The sequence below is a fragment of the Denticeps clupeoides genome, chromosome 9 (assembly GCF_900700375.1).
Source record: "Denticeps clupeoides chromosome 9, fDenClu1.1, whole genome shotgun sequence".
Classification (NCBI taxonomy): domain Eukaryota; kingdom Metazoa; phylum Chordata; class Actinopteri; order Clupeiformes; family Denticipitidae; genus Denticeps; species Denticeps clupeoides.
The window spans coordinates 12817803-12838797 of record NC_041715.1 but is presented as its reverse complement, the minus strand read 5'-3'; the positions used below and the strand labels follow the sequence as shown (position 1 = coordinate 12838797).

General features: G+C 45.0%; 6 protein-coding genes across 7 annotated transcripts; 2 read left to right on the top strand and 4 right to left on the bottom strand.

The window, feature by feature from the left end:
* Nucleotides 1-50: 50 nt before the first annotated feature.
* Nucleotides 51-1673, bottom strand: adat3 (adenosine deaminase tRNA specific 3). Its single transcript, XM_028991352.1, has one exon. The coding sequence runs from the start codon at nucleotides 1029-1031 to the stop codon at nucleotides 51-53; it is 981 nt and encodes a 326-aa protein (XP_028847185.1). The 5' UTR covers nucleotides 1032-1673.
* On the top strand, nucleotides 1221-4150 carry osgepl1 (O-sialoglycoprotein endopeptidase-like 1). The gene is made up of 7 exons (XM_028991774.1): nucleotides 1221-1648; nucleotides 1724-2111; nucleotides 2488-2692; nucleotides 2801-2949; nucleotides 3027-3157; nucleotides 3549-3620; nucleotides 3752-4150. The coding sequence occupies exons 1-7, from the start codon at nucleotides 1461-1463 to the stop codon at nucleotides 3834-3836; spliced, it is 1218 nt and encodes a 405-aa protein (XP_028847607.1). The 5' UTR covers nucleotides 1221-1460; the 3' UTR covers nucleotides 3837-4150.
* ankar (ankyrin and armadillo repeat containing) lies at nucleotides 3431-12624 on the bottom strand. 2 transcript variants are annotated; one of them, XM_028991772.1, is made up of 24 exons: nucleotides 12518-12624; nucleotides 11576-12185; nucleotides 11013-11447; nucleotides 10779-10942; nucleotides 10546-10661; nucleotides 9888-10068; nucleotides 9595-9814; nucleotides 9472-9510; nucleotides 9183-9384; nucleotides 8871-9079; nucleotides 8483-8587; nucleotides 8166-8413; nucleotides 7908-8076; nucleotides 7584-7825; nucleotides 7053-7206; nucleotides 6298-6459; nucleotides 6092-6198; nucleotides 5884-6006; nucleotides 5218-5376; nucleotides 5005-5122; nucleotides 4562-4704; nucleotides 4274-4470; nucleotides 4143-4186; nucleotides 3431-4055 (listed from the first exon to the last, which is right to left on the bottom strand). In XM_028991772.1, the coding sequence occupies exons 2-24, from the start codon at nucleotides 12180-12182 to the stop codon at nucleotides 3901-3903; spliced, it is 4299 nt and encodes a 1432-aa protein (XP_028847605.1). In that variant the 5' UTR covers nucleotides 12183-12185; nucleotides 12518-12624; the 3' UTR covers nucleotides 3431-3900. The 2 variants fall into 2 exon arrangements, with proteins under 2 accessions (XP_028847605.1, XP_028847606.1); XM_028991773.1 differs by having other exon boundaries at nucleotides 4562-4671.
* A 173-nt stretch (nucleotides 12625-12797) lies between these two features.
* LOC114797363 (uncharacterized) lies at nucleotides 12798-14698 on the top strand. Its single transcript, XM_028992265.1, has 8 exons — nucleotides 12798-13232; nucleotides 13351-13440; nucleotides 13573-13652; nucleotides 13793-13908; nucleotides 14025-14122; nucleotides 14190-14258; nucleotides 14334-14392; nucleotides 14470-14698. The coding sequence occupies exons 1-8, from the start codon at nucleotides 13041-13043 to the stop codon at nucleotides 14588-14590; spliced, it is 825 nt and encodes a 274-aa protein (XP_028848098.1). The 5' UTR covers nucleotides 12798-13040; the 3' UTR covers nucleotides 14591-14698.
* On the bottom strand, nucleotides 14611-16729 carry asnsd1 (asparagine synthetase domain containing 1). The gene is made up of 3 exons (XM_028992264.1): nucleotides 15285-16729; nucleotides 15020-15201; nucleotides 14611-14947 (listed from the first exon to the last, which is right to left on the bottom strand). Exons 1-3 carry the CDS (start codon nucleotides 16695-16697, stop codon nucleotides 14701-14703), a joined length of 1842 nt encoding a protein of 613 aa, XP_028848097.1. The 5' UTR covers nucleotides 16698-16729; the 3' UTR covers nucleotides 14611-14700.
* asdurf (ASNSD1 upstream open reading frame) lies at nucleotides 16610-17339 on the bottom strand. Its single transcript, XM_028992266.1, has 4 exons — nucleotides 17157-17339; nucleotides 17001-17054; nucleotides 16842-16917; nucleotides 16610-16748 (listed from the first exon to the last, which is right to left on the bottom strand). The coding sequence occupies exons 1-4, from the start codon at nucleotides 17232-17234 to the stop codon at nucleotides 16708-16710; spliced, it is 249 nt and encodes an 82-aa protein (XP_028848099.1). The 5' UTR covers nucleotides 17235-17339; the 3' UTR covers nucleotides 16610-16707.
* Nucleotides 17340-20995: the final 3656 nt, after the last annotated feature.

The window sequence follows — 20995 nt, the reverse complement described above, 5'->3', positions numbered from 1 at the left end:
GAGTCTAAAACCAGATAAAGCAAAAGGGGCTGCATTAAAAAAAAAAAAAGCTACTTAAGGTCACTGCAAACCTGCTGCAGAACCCCTTTAAAAACCTCAAAACGGTGATTAAGGTCTTTGTGCGTGTGAATTTTATACTTGGTCCCAAAAGCGCCATCAGCAGAAGCTGATCCGTAGAAAACTCTGCCAATCCTGGAATGAAGCAGGGCCATGGCGCACATCACGCAGGGCTCCCTGGTCACGTACAGGTCGTAACCCGTGCAGATGTATCTCTGCTCCCCCTTAATTCCGGGGCCCGCGAACCCACAGGCGGGGTGCCTTTCGTAGCAGTAGGCCCCGCCGCCCTGTCCACGCGCCACCAGGTCGATGCACACCATGACCGCATGGTGCAGAGGATGAGACCCGTGCCTGAGGTCGTGCGCCGTGGCGACGATGCGATCAGCATCCGGATCCACCATCACAGCCCCCACTGCATCCATCCCTCGGCCACGCCCGTCTTCGGCCGCCCTCACCGCAGCAGCCATGTACTCCTGCATCTTCGCCTTCTGGGCCGACGTGAAGAGCTGTCCCTTCAGGGCGGACGTCACTTGTTTGTCCTCGTGGAACGACGTGGGCCAGTGCGCGCTGGCCCTCTCATACTGAGGCCGGGTCAGCGGGGGACTCGCGGGGACCTTGGCCAGAAAAGGCTGCCCCAGCCCGCTCGCGTCGAACGACTCGCAGGGCAGCAGGGACGACAGCGTGGCCGCGCCGCGGTCCTCGACGTCGGGCACGTCGCTGAGCAGACACACCAGTATCTCCAGCGGGTGCGGCTTGCCGCGGTCCCCGCACGGCCGCACCCGCTTGACGTGCCGCAGGCCGGGCAAGGGGCGGACGGCGGCGAGCTCCCGCACCAAGCGCGCCGTCTCCCGCCTGTCCACGATGGGCGCCGCGAAGGCGTCCAGCAGTTCGGGGTCCGCGGACTGCGCGTCGGAGAGGACCGGGCGCGCCTCCCACGAGTCCAGCTCCTTTCTGCGCTTGGCCTGCGGCTCCATTATTATTATTATTTTTTTTTTTACTTAGGGAACAAATCGGAATGATTTGAAAATAAAATAAAGAAGTTGTTAATATTTCACTTTACCCTCAATAACACGGCCGACGCGAAACCAGGAGCGTCACCAAACACGAGCCGAGTGCGACCAGAACGACGTCCGTCCGGAAACGACTCGCAGAATACAAGGTTCCGCCACAGATCCCCACTGATACGTGGGTGGTTTTTCCATCGGCACACACGCCAGTTAATCTCTGGCCTTCATGTTTTATTCGTAGCTTCGTCTCCGGTCCTGCAAGTGACGTTTAATCGCCTTTTAATTCAGGAGTTCCGGGCGGACGGTTTGTCCGTCGCACGCCGCAGACCACGCGTGGGTCGTTACACCAGGGCGCCGCAAACCTGGCCCACGGCCTTTAAACCGCAGCGGGGAGCGATGCTGACGCTGAGCAGGCTCGCCGGGCGGAGTGCGTGTCCGGGCGCCACGGCGCTCCCGCGGCGTCCACGCTCCACGCTGGTTCTGGGAGTCGAGACGAGCTGCGACGAGACGGGGGCGGCCGTCGTGGACGAAACCGGCCGGATTCTCGGCGAGTGTTTGCACTCTCAGAAAGAGGTCCATCTAAAGTAGGTGTCCGCGCGTCCTACCTCTTTAATTTCCTTCTTTAAAAAAAAAACGCCGCGTTTCTGTGCGCGTTTAAGGACCGGCGGGATCATACCGACGGTTGCCCAGCGCCTGCACCGGGAGCACGTCTCCACGGTCGTCCACGGGGCGCTGCGCAGCAGCGGCGCAGCCCCGGGCGACCTCGCCGCCGTGGCCGCGACTGTGAAGCCGGGCCTGGCCTTGAGCCTCGGGGTCGGCGTGGCGTTCAGCGCGGACTTCGCGAGGCGCCACAGGAAGCCGCTCATCCCCGTTCACCACATGGAGGCTCATGCGCTGACCGTGAGGATGCTGGAGCCGGTCGAGTTCCCTTTCCTGGTCCTGCTTGTGTCCGGAGGGCACGCCCTTCTGGCCCTGGCCAGGGGGATCGACGACTTCCTTCTCTTGGGGCAAACGTTGGACGAGGCTCCGGGGGACAGCCTGGACAAAGTAAGCCGGTGTTCTGTCGGATGGTCCTACCTTGTCAGAATTTCCTACCGCAGCCCATTTCTACAGCGACTGTTCCTGCTAGCTGTACAAACGCGACGTGCAACTTGTTTCTATAATAATTATACTATCATACCGTCCATAAATCACAAGTGGTATGTTGTGATGGCTCAGAAACAGCCATCAGATTGTCCTACCACCAGTGTTTGAATATTAATTATGACACTTTATTGTCCAGAAACATTGTCCTTTAACTACTCCAATTAAACTTTGAAAACCGTGCAATGGCAGCATGAGCAGTTGCCTTTGGCAGGATGAAATGATAGAACACCCGCATCAGGTAAACGGGTTCATCTGCATTCAGCTTTTTTCTGTACAGGTTGCAAGGAGGCTGCATTTAAAAAATCACCCGGAATGTTCCTCAATGAGTGGAGGTCAAGCAATAGAATTTCTGGCTAAGCAAGGGGACCGACATAAATTTAATTTTAAGACACCAATGGGACAGACATATGACTGCAACTTCTCTTTTGCTGGTCTCAGAAACCAGGTGACGATGACAATAACCAAACAAGAGATGGCAGAAGGTACGTTCCCTAATTAAATCTTCTCAGTTTTTTTTTATTCCTGCAATCAGGACCTCCATCTCTATAACTGGGTGATTTTCAGACTTTTTGTCCCCCCCCTCCCCACAGGTTTAAACCAAGGGGACATGTTGTCCTGTGTCAGCGATATAGCTGCTGCAGCACAACACACTGTAGCCTCTCACATTGCCAAACGTACCCATCGTGCCATTTTGTTCTGTAAAGCAAAGGGACTTCTGCCGGAAAGCAACCCCACTCTCGTAAGCACTTCAGTATGACTCAGTGTAAATCGTTTGTGCAAAGTGTGTTCCGTGTATAACATGTCTGCTCTCTGCAGGTTGTCTCAGGGGGAGTAGCAAGCAATTCATACATTAGACAGGCTTTGGGAATTGTCACAGATGCAACTGGATTGCATCTGCGTTGTCCTCCTGCAAAATTTTGCACCGACAATGGAGTGATGATAGCATGGTGAGCTTGTCAAATGTGAATGAAGTAACCATGAATTTGACCAGTTGCTGCAACACCATACCAAATCTTTTCTCAGTGCAGGTGCCTCGTATTCCACATTGAGAAACAAATAAAATGTCTTCTCTGCAATTCTGACACAAATTAAACCTTTATTCAACGGTGCATTTTTATTTTATGACAAACTATAACATCTATAAATATAAATTTCAATTTAAGCTGAATTAATAATTTGGTTTATAGAATCATACAGTGTGATTCATTTTTAATGCACATTTTATGAGCTCAATTTCTTAACCCCTCAGGCCACCAGCCCTAAAACCACATAGTGCATGTTTAAGCCTTAGATTTTGTGCTTAATTTTCATCAAAACATCATGTTTTTTTCCCCACAGGAATGGAATTGAAAGACTGAGGGAAGGAAAGGGCATATTGTCATATGATGAGAAGGTTCACTATGAGCCAAAGTAAGTGGTAAAACCCCCAAATACCAAAGGCTATTTATGCACAGCAGTCTTCTGTGACTGATAAATAATTCATTCATTGTATAAATAATAGATTTGTACATAGACGTTGTCTTTTCTTGATTGTGTTTCAGAGCTCCTCTTGGTGTAGATATTACAGCAGAGGTCAAGAATGCTGCAATCCAGGTCCCTCCTTTAAAAATAAGGATAAAAAAGTAGCTTGTGTTTCCGGATGAACAAACCCAGTTCTTCTGTTTGTAAACTGCGTAGCAATGTCCATTTGTCAGTGTTTCCCCTGGTCCAGGTTCAAGTTGGATCTGAGGTCCGAAGTGCTGCGTCGCCATGTGCACTGCTGGGCAGCTGGGGCTGACCTTGTCCTTTCAAAATACCCTCTGAGTTTGGGTTGAGCGGATATGGTGCTTGTTCTTCTGGGCGTATCTGAAGCCCAAATAAATCGAATCACAACCTCTGTAATACCAGAACCCACTGTTGGTGACAATTATAATAAAAAGCTGATTTATTTACCCATGAAATGGTGTTGAACTGGTGGGCCGCCATTTATTTCCAAACTGGAGATTTAACCGGGTGACTAAAATGTTAATCTGAGAAACAGTAATTGCAATTTACATCGAATACAAAAACAGCGGTTTGGCTACCTGAGTGAGGGCAGCCCCACCGTTTTCTCTCTTCTGAAGTCATCAGTAAAGAGCCGCGACATCCTGGCATCTTCACTGAGATTTTGCATCAGGAGGTGATATGTTAACGGGGCATTACGGCATTTCACTAATAGCAGACGATGGGCACGCCGATTGAAAGTCAGGTATCCAAGGGCACTTGCACATGCAGTGCGGACCTGTTGGATATTCATTATTTAAATATTAAAAAAAATTAAAATGTACTAACATTCAGCTGAACTTATGAAACGATGCGGGAAAATTCACCACCTCTTCCTCTTTGGAATGCAGGTGGTCTGAAAGGTCCTGCACCACTCCCATTGTAACCATGGCATCTGGAATTCCTGCTCTAGTGTGGGTCAGACTGGCCAGCAACTGGGCTGGACAAGAAAATGTCACTCTTTTAAAGTCATCTAAAGAGTGAAGTTTGGGTTTTAGTCATGGGTAATGTTTTAGAAATGCCACATTTGAATAACTTTGCTTGCAAGATATGGCTGCAGCATTTGTATTTCATTTATAATAGAGACTGAATGCGAACTGGATGCCATTAATGAGAGACGGAGGAGTCATAAAATTGTTATCAACAGGGGACATGGCGTTGAGGTGACCTATATAAACAGTATTTTAAAAAAGTATTTACTAAAATACACAGTACTAAATCGTCTAAAATGCAAATCTTCAATAGAGGCATTCTGAGAAAGGAACTATATTACCCGTCAGGACAACGGTGCAGGGAGACTGTGACCGTAGTAGTTCTGAAAGGACGGTGACTCCTCTAGCAGACAGTGTCACTTGGTCTGTCCCTGTGATGACCCTCGCGAGCACAACTATCTAATACAGATAGCATAATAATCATTGTTTGCGTTATGCATTATCACCCTGACATTTGGTTAATAGCGGATGGGTGGAATGCTTTATTCTGCTACCTGAAATCCAGCTTTAGCTCTTTCGGTCAGATTTTTGGAATTCAAGAAAGGTTCATAAATGGATATTGGTATCCCCCCGGTTTGTAATATCGCTGTTTGCTGTGCTGTGTTGTTGTATGCAAACAGAGACAAGGCGTATCCAGCCTCCAGACAAATGTCCTTAAAGACATGAAAGTGAAAGTGGAGTGATTGTCATTGTGAGACACTGCAGCACAGCACATGGTGACACAACGAAATGTGTCCTCTGCTTTTAACCATCACCCTTGGTGAGCAGTGGGCAGCCATGACAGGCGCCCGGGGAGGAGTGTGTGGGGACGGTGCTTTGCTCAGTGGCACATTGGCGGCTCAGGATTCGAGCCACCAATCTTGTGATTACGGGGCCACTTCCTTAACCACTAAGCCACCACCGCCCCATGGAAAACAACTCTTAAGAACAATATCAACAATAAGAGTTCATTGTGTGAACTTTGATACACTGCGGGGTGAAGAAAGTAAACTACCCCACTTAAGGTATGGTATAAAATGTCTTCATCAAGCAAATCATGGCACAATGTACCATTGTGCAGCCCAAATTGCTGAATAGTTCCTGGAATGTATGGGTTCTACTGACTTATGACTGGAAACTTTACAGTGGATAAATGTGGTGGGTAATGGATGCATCAATACTTGATCTGGAAGCTGAAGCAAGTCAAGAAGGCTTTTATAAGAGAACTTGTCCTGTTCCCAGAATGCCCTCTGAAGTTTTTGGTTTCCCAGCAGGACACAGGCAAGGGTCTGAGCCACTTGGACCTCAAAAAAGGTCAATAAATAGAAAAAAAAGTTAAAATGATGAGTTAATTGAATGGAGAATTCTATATAGCGATTTTACTCATACCTTAATTTGAAGAGAGCTGTGTTTTTGAAACAATTCTAACAAAGAAGGAATGGCTTTCTCCTCAAAGATTTGCCTTTGGCTCTTGGTATTGTTTGTGTGTGCTATACCTACAAGAGAAAGCATGAAACAGGAGAATGTGAGCAACACGCAAATGGTAACTGATACGGCATAGACGGTTACGGAGGTGATTTTGACTGAGGGAGTACCAATGCACAGACTGCCTAAGGCAGTGATGACGCTGCGAAGAGTTCTTTCCTTAGTCCGCGTCGAACGTAACAGGCGCACTAGTGGAGGAACTCCGTTTTCCTCACAGAAACCGTCCTGATGGGTGCGACATTCCCGGCTCAAGGCTATCACTCCCTGGCAACCTGTAATAAATCAATGACCAAAAAAAAAATGGAACAAATCTGCGAAAATAAAGTGCAAAGACGTAAAACCGTCTAGAGAGACTACAAGAAGACAGGTGTTATGCAGTTTTAAAGCATCTTCGGAATGTTCCACTCTCTTCCTGCAGACATCACCCAGACACAACATTTGAGAGAATCTCACATGGAACACCACCTTCTAGGTGGAGCAGCGAAAGGCACAGGAAAACACAAACAGGCAAGGCCACAGCTTTGTCCTGTCCTGTCCTGGAAAAGCCATTTGCTCAAGGGCTTTTGCAACTGCGTTCATTCCCGTATGATGAGTCTAGCAGACCAGTGCGGCCTTAAAACAGGAAACACTGGCAGCCTGTCGCTTGTGCCTGTCTTGAGACATTCAATCAAGTCCATGCACAGTTTATCCAGTGTCTGTCAACACTTTTTTTTTTTTTACTGCAGAGGTTTTACTACATTTGGTGCTTCATTTTGTTATTCCCTGAGAACTACACAGTCCCTTTATGATAAATGGATGACAGGTTGACTAGGCTCTGCTTTCTCGACATGCAAGAGTGAGGGGAAGTCGCACGGACAGGCCTTACCCACATATTGCATTTTATCAGAAGGCGATAGGAGAAGATCCAGGATGAAGTGATAGCCAATGTGCTCGGCCATCTGTTTTTGTTGCCTCAGGGTCTGTCCTGCCAAAGCCCAAAGGGACACTGCACCCTGTTCCCTAACATCCAGCTGGAACACCTGTAAAGAGAGAACTACTAGTGCACCACCAGTAACATTTAGAATAAGCTCATAATTACAATTTAATTAAAAAAGGTAAACCTCTTCAGCCTGCAAATGAATAAAAAAGAAAGAACATGTCTATTTTTTTAAAAGAACAACTAGATTTTAATTAAATATACATCTTAAAACAAGTCACATTTTCTCATTATATTGGCAGGTCATTTTGTTTCAGTTTAGAACCTTATTTTGTATATGTTATATATTATTAATCTTTTATAGATTATTAATTTCTTAGCTCAACAGATGTTATTGAAGGAATACTAGACTAGTGTTGATATTCTGTCTGTATTTCTAATATTCTATGTGTATCTAACGAATGTTTGAAAATGCAAGACCTTTAAGAGGTGGAGAAGATACTTTGCTGCAGATTTCTTCAGGAAGCTGGTCTGTATTGCAAAATTGTGGTCTGCTAATGCCTCCAAGGCTTTAGCCGCCTTCACCTGGGCATCCACTCTCCTTCCACGTAATATTTGTACCAGTGGGCTTACAGCTCCTGCCCCTGAAATAAGGTCCTGGTTCTCTCTGTGTCCACGGGCCAGCTCTGACAGGGCCAAGCAAGCCTCCTCCTGCAACACGTCTGTAGCAAAATAGCAAGGCCAGGACAGACAGATTGAAATGTAATGGCTTGTTTGTGAGTCGATGTGAAAATTATGGCGCACCAGATTTGACTGTCAGGAACTCCACAAGGTGAGGGATCCCTCCAGATTGCGCAACTGCACTTCTGTTTTCAGGACTAGAGACGCACAGAGTCCGGATGCACCTGACAGCGCTCACTAGCACATCCTGCAGGCTGGAACCCAAGAGTTTGACTAGAAGCGGGACCCCACCCTGCAGGATGAAGAACAAGAACATTACTCTGCAGACACGGGTCTACTGGCCTTGCGTTGACTGCAGAGTAAGTCCACAATGTGACTCACCAGCTGGGCAATGAGGTCCTGATATTGTCTGTTGTGACCTGCCAGATCACACAGAATGACTGAGCAGCGGGTGTGGAGTTCTGGGTGTTGACTGTTGAGGAGCCTGACCAGCACAGGGATGATCCCATGATCCACCAGGGTCTTACAAACCAGCATGTTCTCTGACATGTGGCACACCACTGCTGCAGCCATACATGTAAACATGGGCTTCCTGTTGCTGAGGATCTCCACCAACGCAGGAAAGCCACCTGCAGGAGCTTCATGTTAGATTTACATGTTAGGTTTACATTTCATAAGGGAGATGACATATGAGTCACCTGGATCCATAATATTCCTCCAGAAGGTCTCCACCTTCAAACTGAGAACTTCCAGGCATCTGATGGACATCTCCAGCTTCCTTTGGTCTTCACTCTTAAGCATATCTTCAAAGGAGTCTCAATGTCAATACAAAATACAGCATGAAGATACACATAATAAAGAGCTTGTGTGTGTGCAAGATACTGACTAAACTTAAAGTTCATTAAATTGGAACTGAATCACTTGTAAGATGGAATGGGAATCTCCACGGCTTTCTTGCATGTAAGCCATTCAGAGAGTTTGTATTAGTTTGCTCAGAGTTGATGTACCTGCTGTGACAATCCCTACAGCACCAAATCTAGTCCACAGTCCCAGTCCCAGAATGGTCCCAAGCGTGAATGTTCATACCTACGAGGTCTGTCCACACAGGTAGCCCCTCCAGGTTCAAACGGATTATATGCTCAAGAATGTCTATGTGGTAATACAAAGTCGCCAAATGGACAGCGTTGTTCCCTTTACTGTCTGTCCTTCTCCAGTCTGCGCCAACGGACAGGAGATAATCCAAAGCCTCCACAGACCCCGACGTAGCTGACAACAACAGCGGCGAGGTCCGGTACCTGTAGTCCAAGCACATAAACGTTGCCTAATTTAAGCTTTCATGGGCCACTGCAGCATGAATCTTATCTCTTAACATCAACACCAAATCTTTCGACAACATACTCTGCAGATGTCTGCACTTCGACTAAAGTGGCATCTTTCCGGCACAGAGCTTGAATGCAGGCAACTTGGCCGTAATAGGCCGCGAAGTGGATTGCCATCCAGCCTCTTTGATCCACAATGGTGTAGTCAGCCTGGAATGCTAACAGGCAGCTCAGGGCCTCCAGGGACCCACACTGGGCTGCCTGGTGCATTGGTGTGAGTCCTCGAAAAGTGGACAAGGCTGTAAATATAATACCAACTTTTTTTTTTTTGGTGACAGGATTTCCCCTTATTGCCTTAGTTTGTTTACCAGCAAAGCCTTTTCTCTCCTCTTCGGGTCCAGACATTACTGAAATAGAAGAATGATAAAAGTAAAAATATTTTTGTTTGTGTCACCTGGTTTGTGTATACCTATCCCAAAGCTGTGCAGGACCTGCGTGGGAGAGCTTCCTACGGGTCTGGTTCAGGTTGACTCCCGCTGCAGCCAGTTGGCAGATGATATGAGTTTTGTTGTTGGCGGCCGCACGGTGAAGAAGGGAGTAGCCTTGGTTGTCAAGGACACCCAGGTGTGATGCTGAGTTCCTGAGACTGAGTGAGAGAAACGCTGCAGACAAACCTCGCTCTGCCGCCACTCGCAGTCCAAATGCAACATTCTGGTCATGAAGGGAGGCGCATTTCAGTCAGCTAGATCATTTTTTGGGGACACGTGACACACACCAAAAATACCTTGCAGTGTATGGCTTTCTTGTAACCAAAGGTTTTTTTAAACATCTCATGGAGCTGAATGTCAGTCATTGGTAGCCGTTTTGCTCGAAGGGTTCTGATGGAAGAAAGAAGTGCCTCCCACCATTTAAAAGTGTTATGCTGGGCATAGAAGGACTCCATCTTAATAGAGATTACATGATATCTGCAGAGACAGAACATTACATACAGTTGAGAGATTACTCAAAACAACAATATCTTTATATAAAGTGAAGTGATTGTATATTTCTACTGTATCTCCACCATTCTAATATTATTTAATTGTGGGTTTACACGTGTTTAGTTAATTGTTTTAACATTGTTTGCTTTGACCAATAAATGATAATATAAGTATTCTTTTATTTAAATGTGATGAATAGTTCAATGTGTTCTATTAGACATGTTACACACACACACACACACGCACACACACACATATATATATATATATATATATATATCAAATTCTCATTCATTTCATATGCGTGTGTGTGTGTGTGTGTGTGTATATATATATATATATATATAGATGTAATATCTAAAATTAATCAGAATTTAAAATATATATATGTGTATATCAAATTATTCATTTCATATATATATTGTATGGCTGTATTTTCAAATAGAATGTGTTTAAACCAACCTCTTCCCATTAACTTCACTAACTGGTGTGGCTAAATGCTCTTTGTATGTTGGTTCTTGAGAAAACAAGCCTTTCAAGTAGTCACATGCAATAGTCTGTAAGCTTGTGAAGGCCCCCTGTATTTATAAATGAATCAGATTTAGTCAAATAATTGAGAGAAAACTGAAACTATAAAGTAGATTATTCAATAAATGTAACAGTAAAAGATTACAGGAGAATCTTCCTGGTTTTACCTTTATTTCCTTAGAGATTTCATCCATTGCTGGTGTCCCTACATCAATTTCAATACCTCCATGAAGGTGAAAGAGCTTGTCTTGTTTATATGGGAAATGCTTGCATGAAAATTTCGGGCCAAGCATAAGAGGTGGGAGCTCCCTCTCAGTTTTTAAGTTGTCATCTAAATAAAAGGAAAGAGAATTTCATATCCCAAAAATCATATATTTATCAGTGCTTTAATCACTGCTAACCTGATATGCATGGGAGCATCTGGGATAAATCTGGAATTTTCAATTTTTTCTTTAGAGCAACCAGTAGAGGAACCAGAAAGGTGATGATCTTGAGATAAGCCAGGTCCTGGCAGGTTTCGGCCTTCTGTTCAAGGCCCTCTCTTACCAGGCGAGCATGGCTGGTCAGCCTCTGCTGAAGCCTCTGGAAAGAAGCCAGTTCCAGCATTTCCTCAGGCAACCGCACCACACTGGCTATGCTGCAGGCTCCCTCAAACACAAACAGGTTCTCATGCTGACAGACGGAGGTCAGATATGATGTCATCTTTAACAGGATGCTCTCTGAATGCTTGTGAAACAATGTCTCCTCATCAGGGTCATTAGGGTCATAGATCGGGTCTGGAATGACCTCACTGTATATGCCCTGGAAAGAAGGGTCAGCTGAGACATCAATCAAACCTTAATTAAGGGGGGAAAAAAGACCAGTTAGTGACCAATATTGTTCTTGAAGACTTATGCACCAGTCTTATGCAAATATGCACCAGTCAGATCAGGTGTACAGCACGACTGCCTGCTACAGACCTCACCTGCAGTTAGAAACTCTGCAAACATGTCTTTCTTGGTCTGGGGATCTCCATTGGCATCCACCCCCATACTGGATCGCCAGAAATCAGAAAACCGGATTCGTTTGTCTCTCGGAATGAATGCTCCATGCCAGAGAGCCTTTATCATGCAGTCTATGCTGATCAAAATTTGCCCTACTTTTGTGTCACAGTATGCTGGTGTCAGCTGACAAGTGGTGCTCTGATCATAGTTGGGTTCCAGACTAATAGCTGGGACCTGGTTAAAGCAGTAGATGCCCACTGTCAGTTCCCTAATGATCTGATGAATGACTTTGTAGTCAAGAGGCACGTTGGCCTCCAAAGGCACCATAAGCACTACACTGGAGTCTGTGAAGTTTTTCAGGTTTTTTATGACTCCAGGGGGCACATCCACAGGCAGGGCGAAGTCGTCGCTGCACATCGGCCAGTTATGCGTGGTGAAACTCAACAGCTCCTGTGCTCCCAACCCGTCGTATTTTTCAAAGAAAGCAGCAGCGTCTCGCTGAGCTGCCAGCATCGCCCGGTATGAAGAGTCATCCTCTTTCACTCCTTTTCTTAATTTTACGTAAGCAGAACTCGGAGAGCGGGCCATGACCTGCATGCAGAACTTGAACTTGAGAGTGTTTTCGTTAGGTGTAAAGAATATCACACAAATTAAATTTTTTAAATGTATTTCAATTCTGCGAGAACGCAATTGTACATCTAGAACATTTTTGGGTCAAATCTACATTTACAGCATTTGGCAGATGCTCTTATCCAGAACAACTTACACATTAAATGATTTAAAATATCAATCATAGAAACCCACTAGGGACCAATCTATAAATACCATCAGTGGAAAAAAAGAGGACGTTTTTAATAAATGAATGTAAGTGGATGTAAGTATTTCCCAAAAGGAATTTAACCCAGTGTTCAGTTTAGTCCTACCTTTGTTGAGACACGGTATCACGCACCACACAAAAAGTATGCATTTAAAGTTTGTAAAACTTCTCTGCGTTTGAGTGTTTCCAGCGTTCCAGTGCTTGGCAACCAGTGACTCCAGGAATTAATACTAGAAAAAGAATAAAACTTCCTGCATCCTGCATAAAACGGCCAGTAGAGCGCGCTGCTGACCGACGTGTGCGCGGTCTCGTCGCCGTTTGTTTCCGGGTTGGGTCACGTGGTCCAAAACCAATCGTTCGATTGGTTAAAAGCCGTTTACGTGACACGCAACGCGCCACAGCGTTGTTGTCACCCAGAAACTAATGTGTCAAAGGTTGACCTCTTCGGAAAGTGTGCACAACCTCGGCCTGCACGACGACACGCTCCTGTGTTTAGAGTTTTTATTCACTTTTTTGCTCAGTTGCGTTTGGCGCGGCCGCACTGCGCATGTGCAGACACATCGATCACCGATAACGGCGGCATTTATACACACCGGGCCGCTCGAGAGCGACCGACTCGGCGACCCGGAATGAAAGCCGTGATCCTGGCGGCGGGGTACGGGACAAGGCTGCAACGGGACATCGACAGCGACCGCAGCGGACACTTCCAACATCTGGCCGGCGTCGCCAAGCCGCTGCTGCCCGTGGGCCGCTGCGCCCTGATCTCGCACTGGGCCAGCGTGCTGACGCGGACGGGCTGTGTGGACGGCATTTTTGTCGTAGTGAGTAGCCGTCGGTGTGTGTGTGTGTGTATATATATATATATAATATATATAAACGAAGGACACGTTGTGCTTTCGACTCAATGAATTCATTCGTTTTACTTTTCCGTCCCCCGAGACCAACGCACTTCACCACGAAGCGTTTCAGACGTGGGCTCAAGAGTTCCCCAATGTCCGGGTCCTCAGCGACGGGACCAGGGCAAACGAGGTTTGCGGTTCTGTTCGTGTCATTGTTAAATGAAGATCCTCACATGGCCCGCTGTGTACAGCTGGGGTCGAGATCTATGTGTCTAAATCTAAGGCCAGATGTGCTGTAAGTGCTGTGTGTGTTGATCCACAGGATCGGCTCGGAGCCCTGGCCTGCCTCCAGCTGACAATCGGCCATTTCTCGCTCGACGACCACCTCATCGTCATTGGAGGGTATGTCATTTGGATGGCAGTGCCACAAATAAAAAAAACGTGAACTGGACTTGGAACCAGGACACCAATGCAGCCCGATTTCCGAAGGAGAACATTGCGGTGTCTCCTCGTCCACGCTTAACATCCTCTCTGTTCAACAGTGACACGTTGTTCAAAGAAGACTTCAGTCTTTTGAAATTTATGGGCCGCTTCTCTGAACTACAGGCCGAGTGCGGCGACAGCAGTTTAGTCCTGACGTACCGATGCAAAGATGAAGGTGAGCGCGCACCCAACGAATATGAACAAATCCGAGCAAAGTTCACGCGGTAATAATGGATCACATGTTTGCTTGGAGGAGAGAAAGAGTACATTTACACCCCCCCCCCCCTTCAGAAACCTCCAAGTACGGTATTCTGGAGGTGGACCACGACCTGAGGGCGACATGTATGCTGGAGAAGCCTCGTCCGTCCGAGACACAGTCACGGAAAGCTGTGAGAACCGCTTACTTAATTCTCCGCTAATCCCTTGATCCAATTTTAACCACGCTTGTCTTCACAGTGCCCCTGCTTTTATCTCCTGTCAAGAACATGTCTTCCACTTTTACCAGAATTTCTTCATGAGAAGAAGGTAAACTCTTGAATATGGTATAGTCCTTAAAGTATATTTCTGGGTCGTTAAAACGTGTATCTTGCATCAAAACAGGCTGCACCCATCGAGGAGCGAGACGCACCCGGAATCTTTTTGTCTTGGCTCATAACAAGGCATGTCTCGCGTTCTAATCCGGTAAAAAGAAACCTTCCATCAGTCTGAACCCTCTCGTGCGATTCCTCCGTTTCAGAAAGCCTGTCTACGTCTTTGAAGTGGCCGGTCGTTTTGATGTGGGGAACCTGTCCTCGTACACAGAATGTGACCAATATTTCAGAAGTAAAATCCACACAAATGAAAATTACTTGAAATAAAACGAGAACAATGCAAGGTCTCGGTGTTTGAAAAAGGAGAAACTGATCACTTTATTATGTTTTTTAATTTTTCAAAAAGTGTATTAAACAATGATGTAAAAAAATTCACCTCATTGTGCGAGGAGTCTTTTGCATTTATCAGATGCCTTTTCCCGACAGTTCTCCAATTTGGCGATTCTTGAGCCAAACTGCATGGCTCGTTTGGGCAGAACAGCAGACGCGTCCAACCCCAACTCTTTTGCGGCCATCCTAAGCAGAAGTTTCTCCCCTAAACCGCGGGGCAAAGACAGATCCATCTTCTCCCACACTGGCAGGCCGTTCAAGAAACTGACCACGTCTTCGTCCAAGTAGGGAAATCTTTAAGGAAAAAAAAACCAAAAAGGAAGTGCGGCTGCTACACAAGACGGGCCGAAAATATCTCCAACTTACCGGCCTTCTTTTCCATGGTCCCCGATTATCCTGTCATCCCTGCCGAGGTTCCTGGAGGAAATTCTGCCGAGCTCCATGGCTAGTTCTTCCACCAGTCGCCCAAGCCCGTGAGTTTTGAAACAGACCCGGTGCCTAGAGTAACCTCCGAGCTGCTCGTCCGCTCCGATGCCGGTCAGGACCACCTGGCGGGAAAAATGAAAGCATCGCTTACGATCCACTTCTAAAAACGGCTTCTTTGAAACAGACAAAATTGTACGAGGCTCACCTTCGCCGTTGAGGTGTGTTGCTTTTGCTCCGCACCTACAGCAAGCCCAGTCCCTCTGGCTGCAAACCACACGGCGCAGCCGATGCTGTCGTCTAGTACAGTGTCCAAAGGGTACACCAGATGGCAGATGGTTTCCTGGCGGACCTTTCCAAGCTCCTCGGGAGTGACGTTGATCTCGACGAAGTTCCACTCGCGATCCGGGCAAAGGCGTCGCAATTCTTGCAGGCCAGATCTGCCAGTGATCCGGTCAGGAACATCAAAGCCGCTCGGTTTTGTGCGAACATCCTCCGGTTCTGTGCAACAGTCGGAAACCTTGTTTTTCGGCCTTTTCCCCTTTCTGGAGCTTTCTGACGGCCCCTTTGGTTCCTGGAGCTTGAAGGCAACATTTAGAAGGTCTACTGGTTTCTCGGTAGGGATGTGACGATCAGCAAGGACCGCAAGTATCATTGAATCAATCCCACCAGAGAACAGAATAGCAATTTCAGCCGCGTTATTACAATTGAATGACGATGGCGGTAGGTCAGCACGTGGCAAGAACTGCACTCTCTTCCGCACGGCTTCACTCAATACATCCAGAAGCTGGCCAACCACACCTCTGTGGTGAGGGGACAGAATCATCTTTTCCAGAAATTCAACAGAAGGCTGTGTGATCCGATCATTTTCCATACTGGCTGCCGGAGCAGACGTGTCCGTGTTCATGGGACATACCGGGGACGACAGGTAGAGGCCCAAATGGTTCATCGCCACTGAGACATGTGGAGGCAGACCCTGCCACTTAAAGTCACAGTCGTGAACGGAAGAACCTCCATGAGCCCAGGGGAAAACCTCGATGCGCACATCTCCACGCCTGGCACAGGACCCGAGGCCAATCTTATAAACGCCGATTGCAGGAACCTCTTGCCAGTGCTGTTTGTCACAACCTGACTGATGTGCTGCCACGGACGAGAGAGTCATTGTCACCTCCTGAGGGTCACAGTACCAGAGAAGACTTCGCCGACCAAAATAGTCCCGCCCAAACCAGAGGCACTGCTCTGCCTCATGGTAGTAGACAAAAGCCCAAGGTCCATGTACCTGAGACAAAACAGACAGCATTCCGGACTCGCACGTCTGGGAAGAGAGGCTTCGGAGCAGAACCGCAGTGTCATTTTCCTCCTCATGCACAACTAAGCCCCCGAATACCTCGCCATTCCAAAGCAGCAGATTCCCGCTGGCGTCTTGGAGAGGTTGACTGGTCAGGCCTCCCCTCATATGGAGCACATGGGCTGAGAAAAGGCAGCTGTAAGCTGGATCGGTGGCACGTCTGATGACGTCCTGGCTGCAGTCGGGTCCTCTCCGGATCAGGCTCTCGCGCGTGCTTCTGTCCAGCACGCACGATGAGGACGAGAAGCTCACCACGCAGCAAATGCCACACATTCTGCCGCCTTTACATATCTAGGTACTCCTTCTTCAAGTTGTCCAGGACTTCTGACATGATAAGAATGAGGTAGGTATAATGTTAAGAGCATAAAATCATGTAAACATCATGTAAATTTTGATTAAAAAAAAAAAAAAAAGTACTTTTAGACGTGCTCAGAGTTTGACTTTTGTCTGCCAGGAAAAATATGTTGCTGTTAGGCTGCTGAATGTAAACGTTCTGCAAGAAAAGAGAAATTTCCTTCAGATCATATACAGATTCTTATAATACACGTTTCTTCGTGCGTAGCAGGCGACACGGACCTTGTTCTTCTTCAAATGAGAGAGTTCATCAACCAAAACCTTTTGCTCTTTTATCTGAAAGCAAGAGAGATATAAAACTAAAACGTTTACGCATTAAATGTACATTACGGTCAGCCGCTACTCTGTCACAGAACTAGCATGCTAAATCGCTCGAACCTTCTTGTTTAATTCCTCCTTCTTAATGTTTTCGTCTTGCTCGGTGTTCGCTGTCACCGGAGTATCGCTGCTCGACATTGTCAGTTCAAATAAATTTAAGATTACTGGGAGAGGAGAAAACTCGAGAAACTAGTCTAACGAGACCGGGGGAAAAACGCCACACGGCATGACACCGTCGCCTCGTGATGACGCAGCACGGGTCACATGTAGGTGGGCGTTTCCAATATCAAAAACATACAGTGGTTCAAATTCTTAAAAGTACCATATAATACGTTTCATTACCAAGTATTAGTGTAAAAGTTTGGTCTGAATTTAGATTTTTAAAAATCCCCAATATGATAAGATTAGCTGGTTTGGTTCCCATTTACAATAAAAAATTCTCGAGGAAAAGGTGTTATTTGACAAAAGCTTAACGCCAGTTTAACATGTGGTAATCTGTCTGGATGAACATTATCATTGTAAACTACAGCTTGATAAAACATTGTATTTTTTATCAAGCTATATACTTATTTTACTGTTAGATTTAGCTAAATTAGTGCATGAAGTTCAATCAAAATGTTACATTATATCAGACGACCTTATTCAGAGCGACTTACAGTCAGCAGTTACAGGGACAGTCCCCCCCTGGAGACACATGGTTAAGTGTCTTGCTCAGGGACACAATGGTAGTAAGTGGGGTTTGAATCTGGGTCTTCTGGTTCATATGCGAGAGTCCCTGACGCTGGAGGTTGGAAATAACCATATATGTTGGGTGGCGTTAAACATGAAGCCCCGCCCCCTGTTCACTGTTAAGGAAATACTGTGTTCCATTGCTGGGTCACTTTCCCATTCCCTGACAGACATTGCTGCAAGAGAGGGTTGAGTGTGCAAATCAGTGGATGCAAACTATGTGCTGCACAAGCAAGTATGCACTCGTTTGACAGTTTTCTTTTCTTCGTGTGTGTTAGATATGTATGCACAGCATTGTGCACCTGATAACATACTGACCATTTTGCACATCTCAATTTATTTCTCTGGTCTTTTTGGACATATCTGTTCATTTTGCACATGTTTGCCTTGTCTTGTTTGTCCTGTTTGAAATACATATCCAACATATCCACTTACAAGAGTCATACAAGACGTTGTCCTGTTTGTCCTGTTCATTGCACAGAAAAGATTTACTTTTCTTTTGTAGAGATACTGTACAGTATTTAAGTTATATTTTTAGTTAGTATAGTTGAGTTTAGTGTGTATATACATGTATTTTTCTTTCTTTTATGATTGCACTATGGGGTTTCTGTGTGAAACATTATTTCAATACCCAGTATACTGTGTATACTGTTGTACTGACAATAAACCAATCTTGAATCTTGAATGAATGGAATGTATTTTAGTCAAAGGTCTGATACAATTTCATTAACTGCATTACAACTGCACTGCAGTCATATCAGAAAAATGCCTGCAGTTGGCAATTCATCGAGATGATAAAAAGGGTTTTATGTGTAACATACACCAACATTTAGCCGTAACCATGATTCCATTGTACACAAATTATTTTAATCAACAGTCACAATTTACTTTCACAATAAAGCAAAAACATGTGTTTTTACTATTGCAATTGAATGTTAACAGTGTAGATGTAAATAATGCTGTTACATAGATGCATGATTTAAAATGCAACCACATTTCAGTCACTTTTGTTGTATATGATTTTTTTTTTCAGTTTCTCTATTGCTACGCTACAGAGGACTCAAAGGTCCTGAGTTCTGAAATGTTTATTCAAAAATGATTGCAGGCACTGTGCCTTACATTTGAAGTCCCATGACTGAGCACACAATATTCTGAGCACATGACATGATGCATTTCTGCATTTATGAATTTTTTTTCCATGCAGCATATTTGCCTTGTTTCAGGCATTTCTTTTATACACGTGTCGATAGACAGACTAGGTGTGTATGCATTTGTGGGATTTGCGCATGCCATCCTTGTACTGCTGTGCACCGGCCCCGCTGTTGATCCTCGCCTGCCCAGGAGGGTTAAGAATCCTCTCACACAGCCTGCGATGACTCACGGCCTGCCACCGCAAGTGCGACAAACAAAGGGCAAGTTTGCTCAGGTCGAGTCGTGTCCATTGCGTGTGCACTCTGAAGGCTTCTGTATTGATCCGAAACATCTGTGAGGAGTAGGGGGTGTTTTCACTGCAGAGCAGCTGGGAAAAAAAAGAGTTCTGGATAATGATTACACATGCGTGTCAGGGTAACGGTTCAAAGTGGCCAGACTGCTTCTGAAGCCTGAGTGTCAAAGGGTCTCAAATGAACCCTCTTCATTTTAGTATTACAGTACAGTAATTTGAATAAATAATGAATAATAAATAGAAACATTGGTTTAAATTTAGAAACAATCCCAATAGGCCCATGCAGTTATAAAACCTGGTATGACAACACTGACTAAACCACAAAACCAGAGCAGTCAGTGAGAACAATAATAGCCCACTGTTGGGGCGGGGTAAGCTGTTTTTATGTTCCAGGTTGAATGCATGACCCTAGCGCTGTTTACTAGATTTTCTATGAATAGGCAGAGATCAAAATAGATTGTGTATGGTTTTGTCTTCGGTGACAGCACAAAGAATAATTGCTAGTAAACAAAATACCAAACCGATGTCTTTAACCCCACATGCAATTAAATATGCTAGGGCACTTCTTGATTTTTTGTGTGTGTTAATTTTACCACAAAATCCACTGGCTTAAATATAATGAGAATGTATGAAAAAGCAACTCCTGGCAAGAAAATATAATTCCTCCCTAATCCATTATCTGGAGAAAATAGTCACTGATTAAGATAAGCAGGACTTTTACTTCCTTTCAAAGTGCACTCAGAACACATTGCAGTACAGAGTAAAGAAAAGTCTCAGAAAGTCAGAGAACTGTAATAAAAAATATTTTATTCTAATAAAATAAATGTAAAAAAAGATACAAACCAGAATAACGCTGTCTAAAAAGCCTGTAATTGTAGTGTGTGACCAATGATAAATCCATACTGTAATTATAATTATGATCAACCTTGTTGACAATGCTTGTCAAAGGTCTTCATAGAACCTCAGATTAAGGTTATGACAGCACAATAACAGGGATGCTCTTTTCAGAATTCCTGTGGTTCCTTTTTTTTTTAAATAACCAAAAGAAGAAATGACCAATAGTCTGTTCTCTTATTGTTTAACAGCACTGGAATTTTGTTAGTCATATATTTCCTTATGGAGCAAACCTTTGACGAATGCACAGTCAGACTGAGTCAAGACAAATCAATTGAAACATATTTATTATAAAATGCTATGTTTATGTAATGTAATGTGTAATATAGGAAACCGTTTACTGTGGTAACACAGTCTGCCCTTTGAGTTCAGATTGGTGGGATGTACATCTGTGACCGAGATAAGCTGTCATGTGCTGAAATGTATTTTCCAAGTAAAGAAACAATAAAGAGGAGATTGGCATGGCAGGATTTGTGCTGGGGCATCTACATTACATTTGGCACATAAACAGTATAGTAAGGTAGGTTAACATTTTCTATTAATTGGTTTATATGAGTATAGTCTTTAAAAAATATATTTAAAATATTTGATAAAATATATATATTTGCAGTTTTAGTTCAAGCTGCCTCGATAACCAGGCAACAGAATACACTTCATATTGTCCCTGGTCTGCAAATAGTGTTGTTACTAGCAACTTCTGAATGTGTTTGCACACGTGTGCAAACAAGTAACTTGTCCTCTGACCCATTTGACTTGGTGTAAATTTTACATTCACAGCATTTATAAGCATTTACAGCATTTTTATTTTATTTCATTTTTTTAATTTTATTTC

What these genes read in the sequence shown, in the direction of transcription:
- adat3 (XM_028991352.1), bottom strand. Translation starts at nt 1,031, where the DNA reads ATGGAGCCGCAGGCCAAGCGCAGAAAGGAGCTGGACTCGTGGGAGGCG.
- osgepl1 (XM_028991774.1), top strand. Translation starts at nt 1,461, where the DNA reads ATGCTGACGCTGAGCAGGCTCGCCGGGCGGAGTGCGTGTCCGGGCGCC. An exon ending in CGGGGGACAGCCTGGACAAA is followed by an intron (nt 2,112 to 2,487) that starts GTAAGCCGGTGT and finishes TTTTCTGTACAG; the next exon opens with GTTGCAAGGAGGCTGCATTT. An exon ending in AAGGTTCACTATGAGCCAAA is followed by an intron (nt 3,621 to 3,751) that starts GTAAGTGGTAAA and finishes ATTGTGTTTCAG; the next exon opens with AGCTCCTCTTGGTGTAGATA.
- ankar (XM_028991772.1), bottom strand. Translation starts at nt 12,182, where the DNA reads ATGGCCCGCTCTCCGAGTTCTGCTTACGTAAAATTAAGAAAAGGAGTG. An exon ending in GGAGAGAAAAGGCTTTGCTG is followed by an intron (nt 9,385 to 9,471) that starts GTAAACAAACTA and finishes CCACTTTTCGAG; the next exon opens with GACTCACACCAATGCACCAG. An exon ending in AGTTCAACACCATTTCATGG is followed by an intron (nt 4,056 to 4,142) that starts GTAAATAAATCA and finishes TTTGGGCTTCAG; the next exon opens with ATACGCCCAGAAGAACAAGC.
- LOC114797363 (XM_028992265.1), top strand. Translation starts at nt 13,041, where the DNA reads ATGAAAGCCGTGATCCTGGCGGCGGGGTACGGGACAAGGCTGCAACGG. An exon ending in TGGACGGCATTTTTGTCGTA is followed by an intron (nt 13,233 to 13,350) that starts GTGAGTAGCCGT and finishes CCGTCCCCCGAG; the next exon opens with ACCAACGCACTTCACCACGA. An exon ending in ACGGGACCAGGGCAAACGAG is followed by an intron (nt 13,441 to 13,572) that starts GTTTGCGGTTCT and finishes GTTGATCCACAG; the next exon opens with GATCGGCTCGGAGCCCTGGC.
- asnsd1 (XM_028992264.1), bottom strand. Translation starts at nt 16,697, where the DNA reads ATGTGTGGCATTTGCTGCGTGGTGAGCTTCTCGTCCTCATCGTGCGTG. An exon ending in AACACACCTCAACGGCGAAG is followed by an intron (nt 15,202 to 15,284) that starts GTGAGCCTCGTA and finishes TTTTCCCGCCAG; the next exon opens with GTGGTCCTGACCGGCATCGG. An exon ending in GACCATGGAAAAGAAGGCCG is followed by an intron (nt 14,948 to 15,019) that starts GTAAGTTGGAGA and finishes TTTTCCTTAAAG; the next exon opens with ATTTCCCTACTTGGACGAAG.
- asdurf (XM_028992266.1), bottom strand. Translation starts at nt 17,234, where the DNA reads ATGTCGAGCAGCGATACTCCGGTGACAGCGAACACCGAGCAAGACGAA. An exon ending in AGGAGGAATTAAACAAGAAG is followed by an intron (nt 17,055 to 17,156) that starts GTTCGAGCGATT and finishes TCTTGCTTTCAG; the next exon opens with ATAAAAGAGCAAAAGGTTTT. An exon ending in AACTCTGAGCACGTCTAAAA is followed by an intron (nt 16,749 to 16,841) that starts GTACTTTTTTTT and finishes TTATCATGTCAG; the next exon opens with AAGTCCTGGACAACTTGAAG.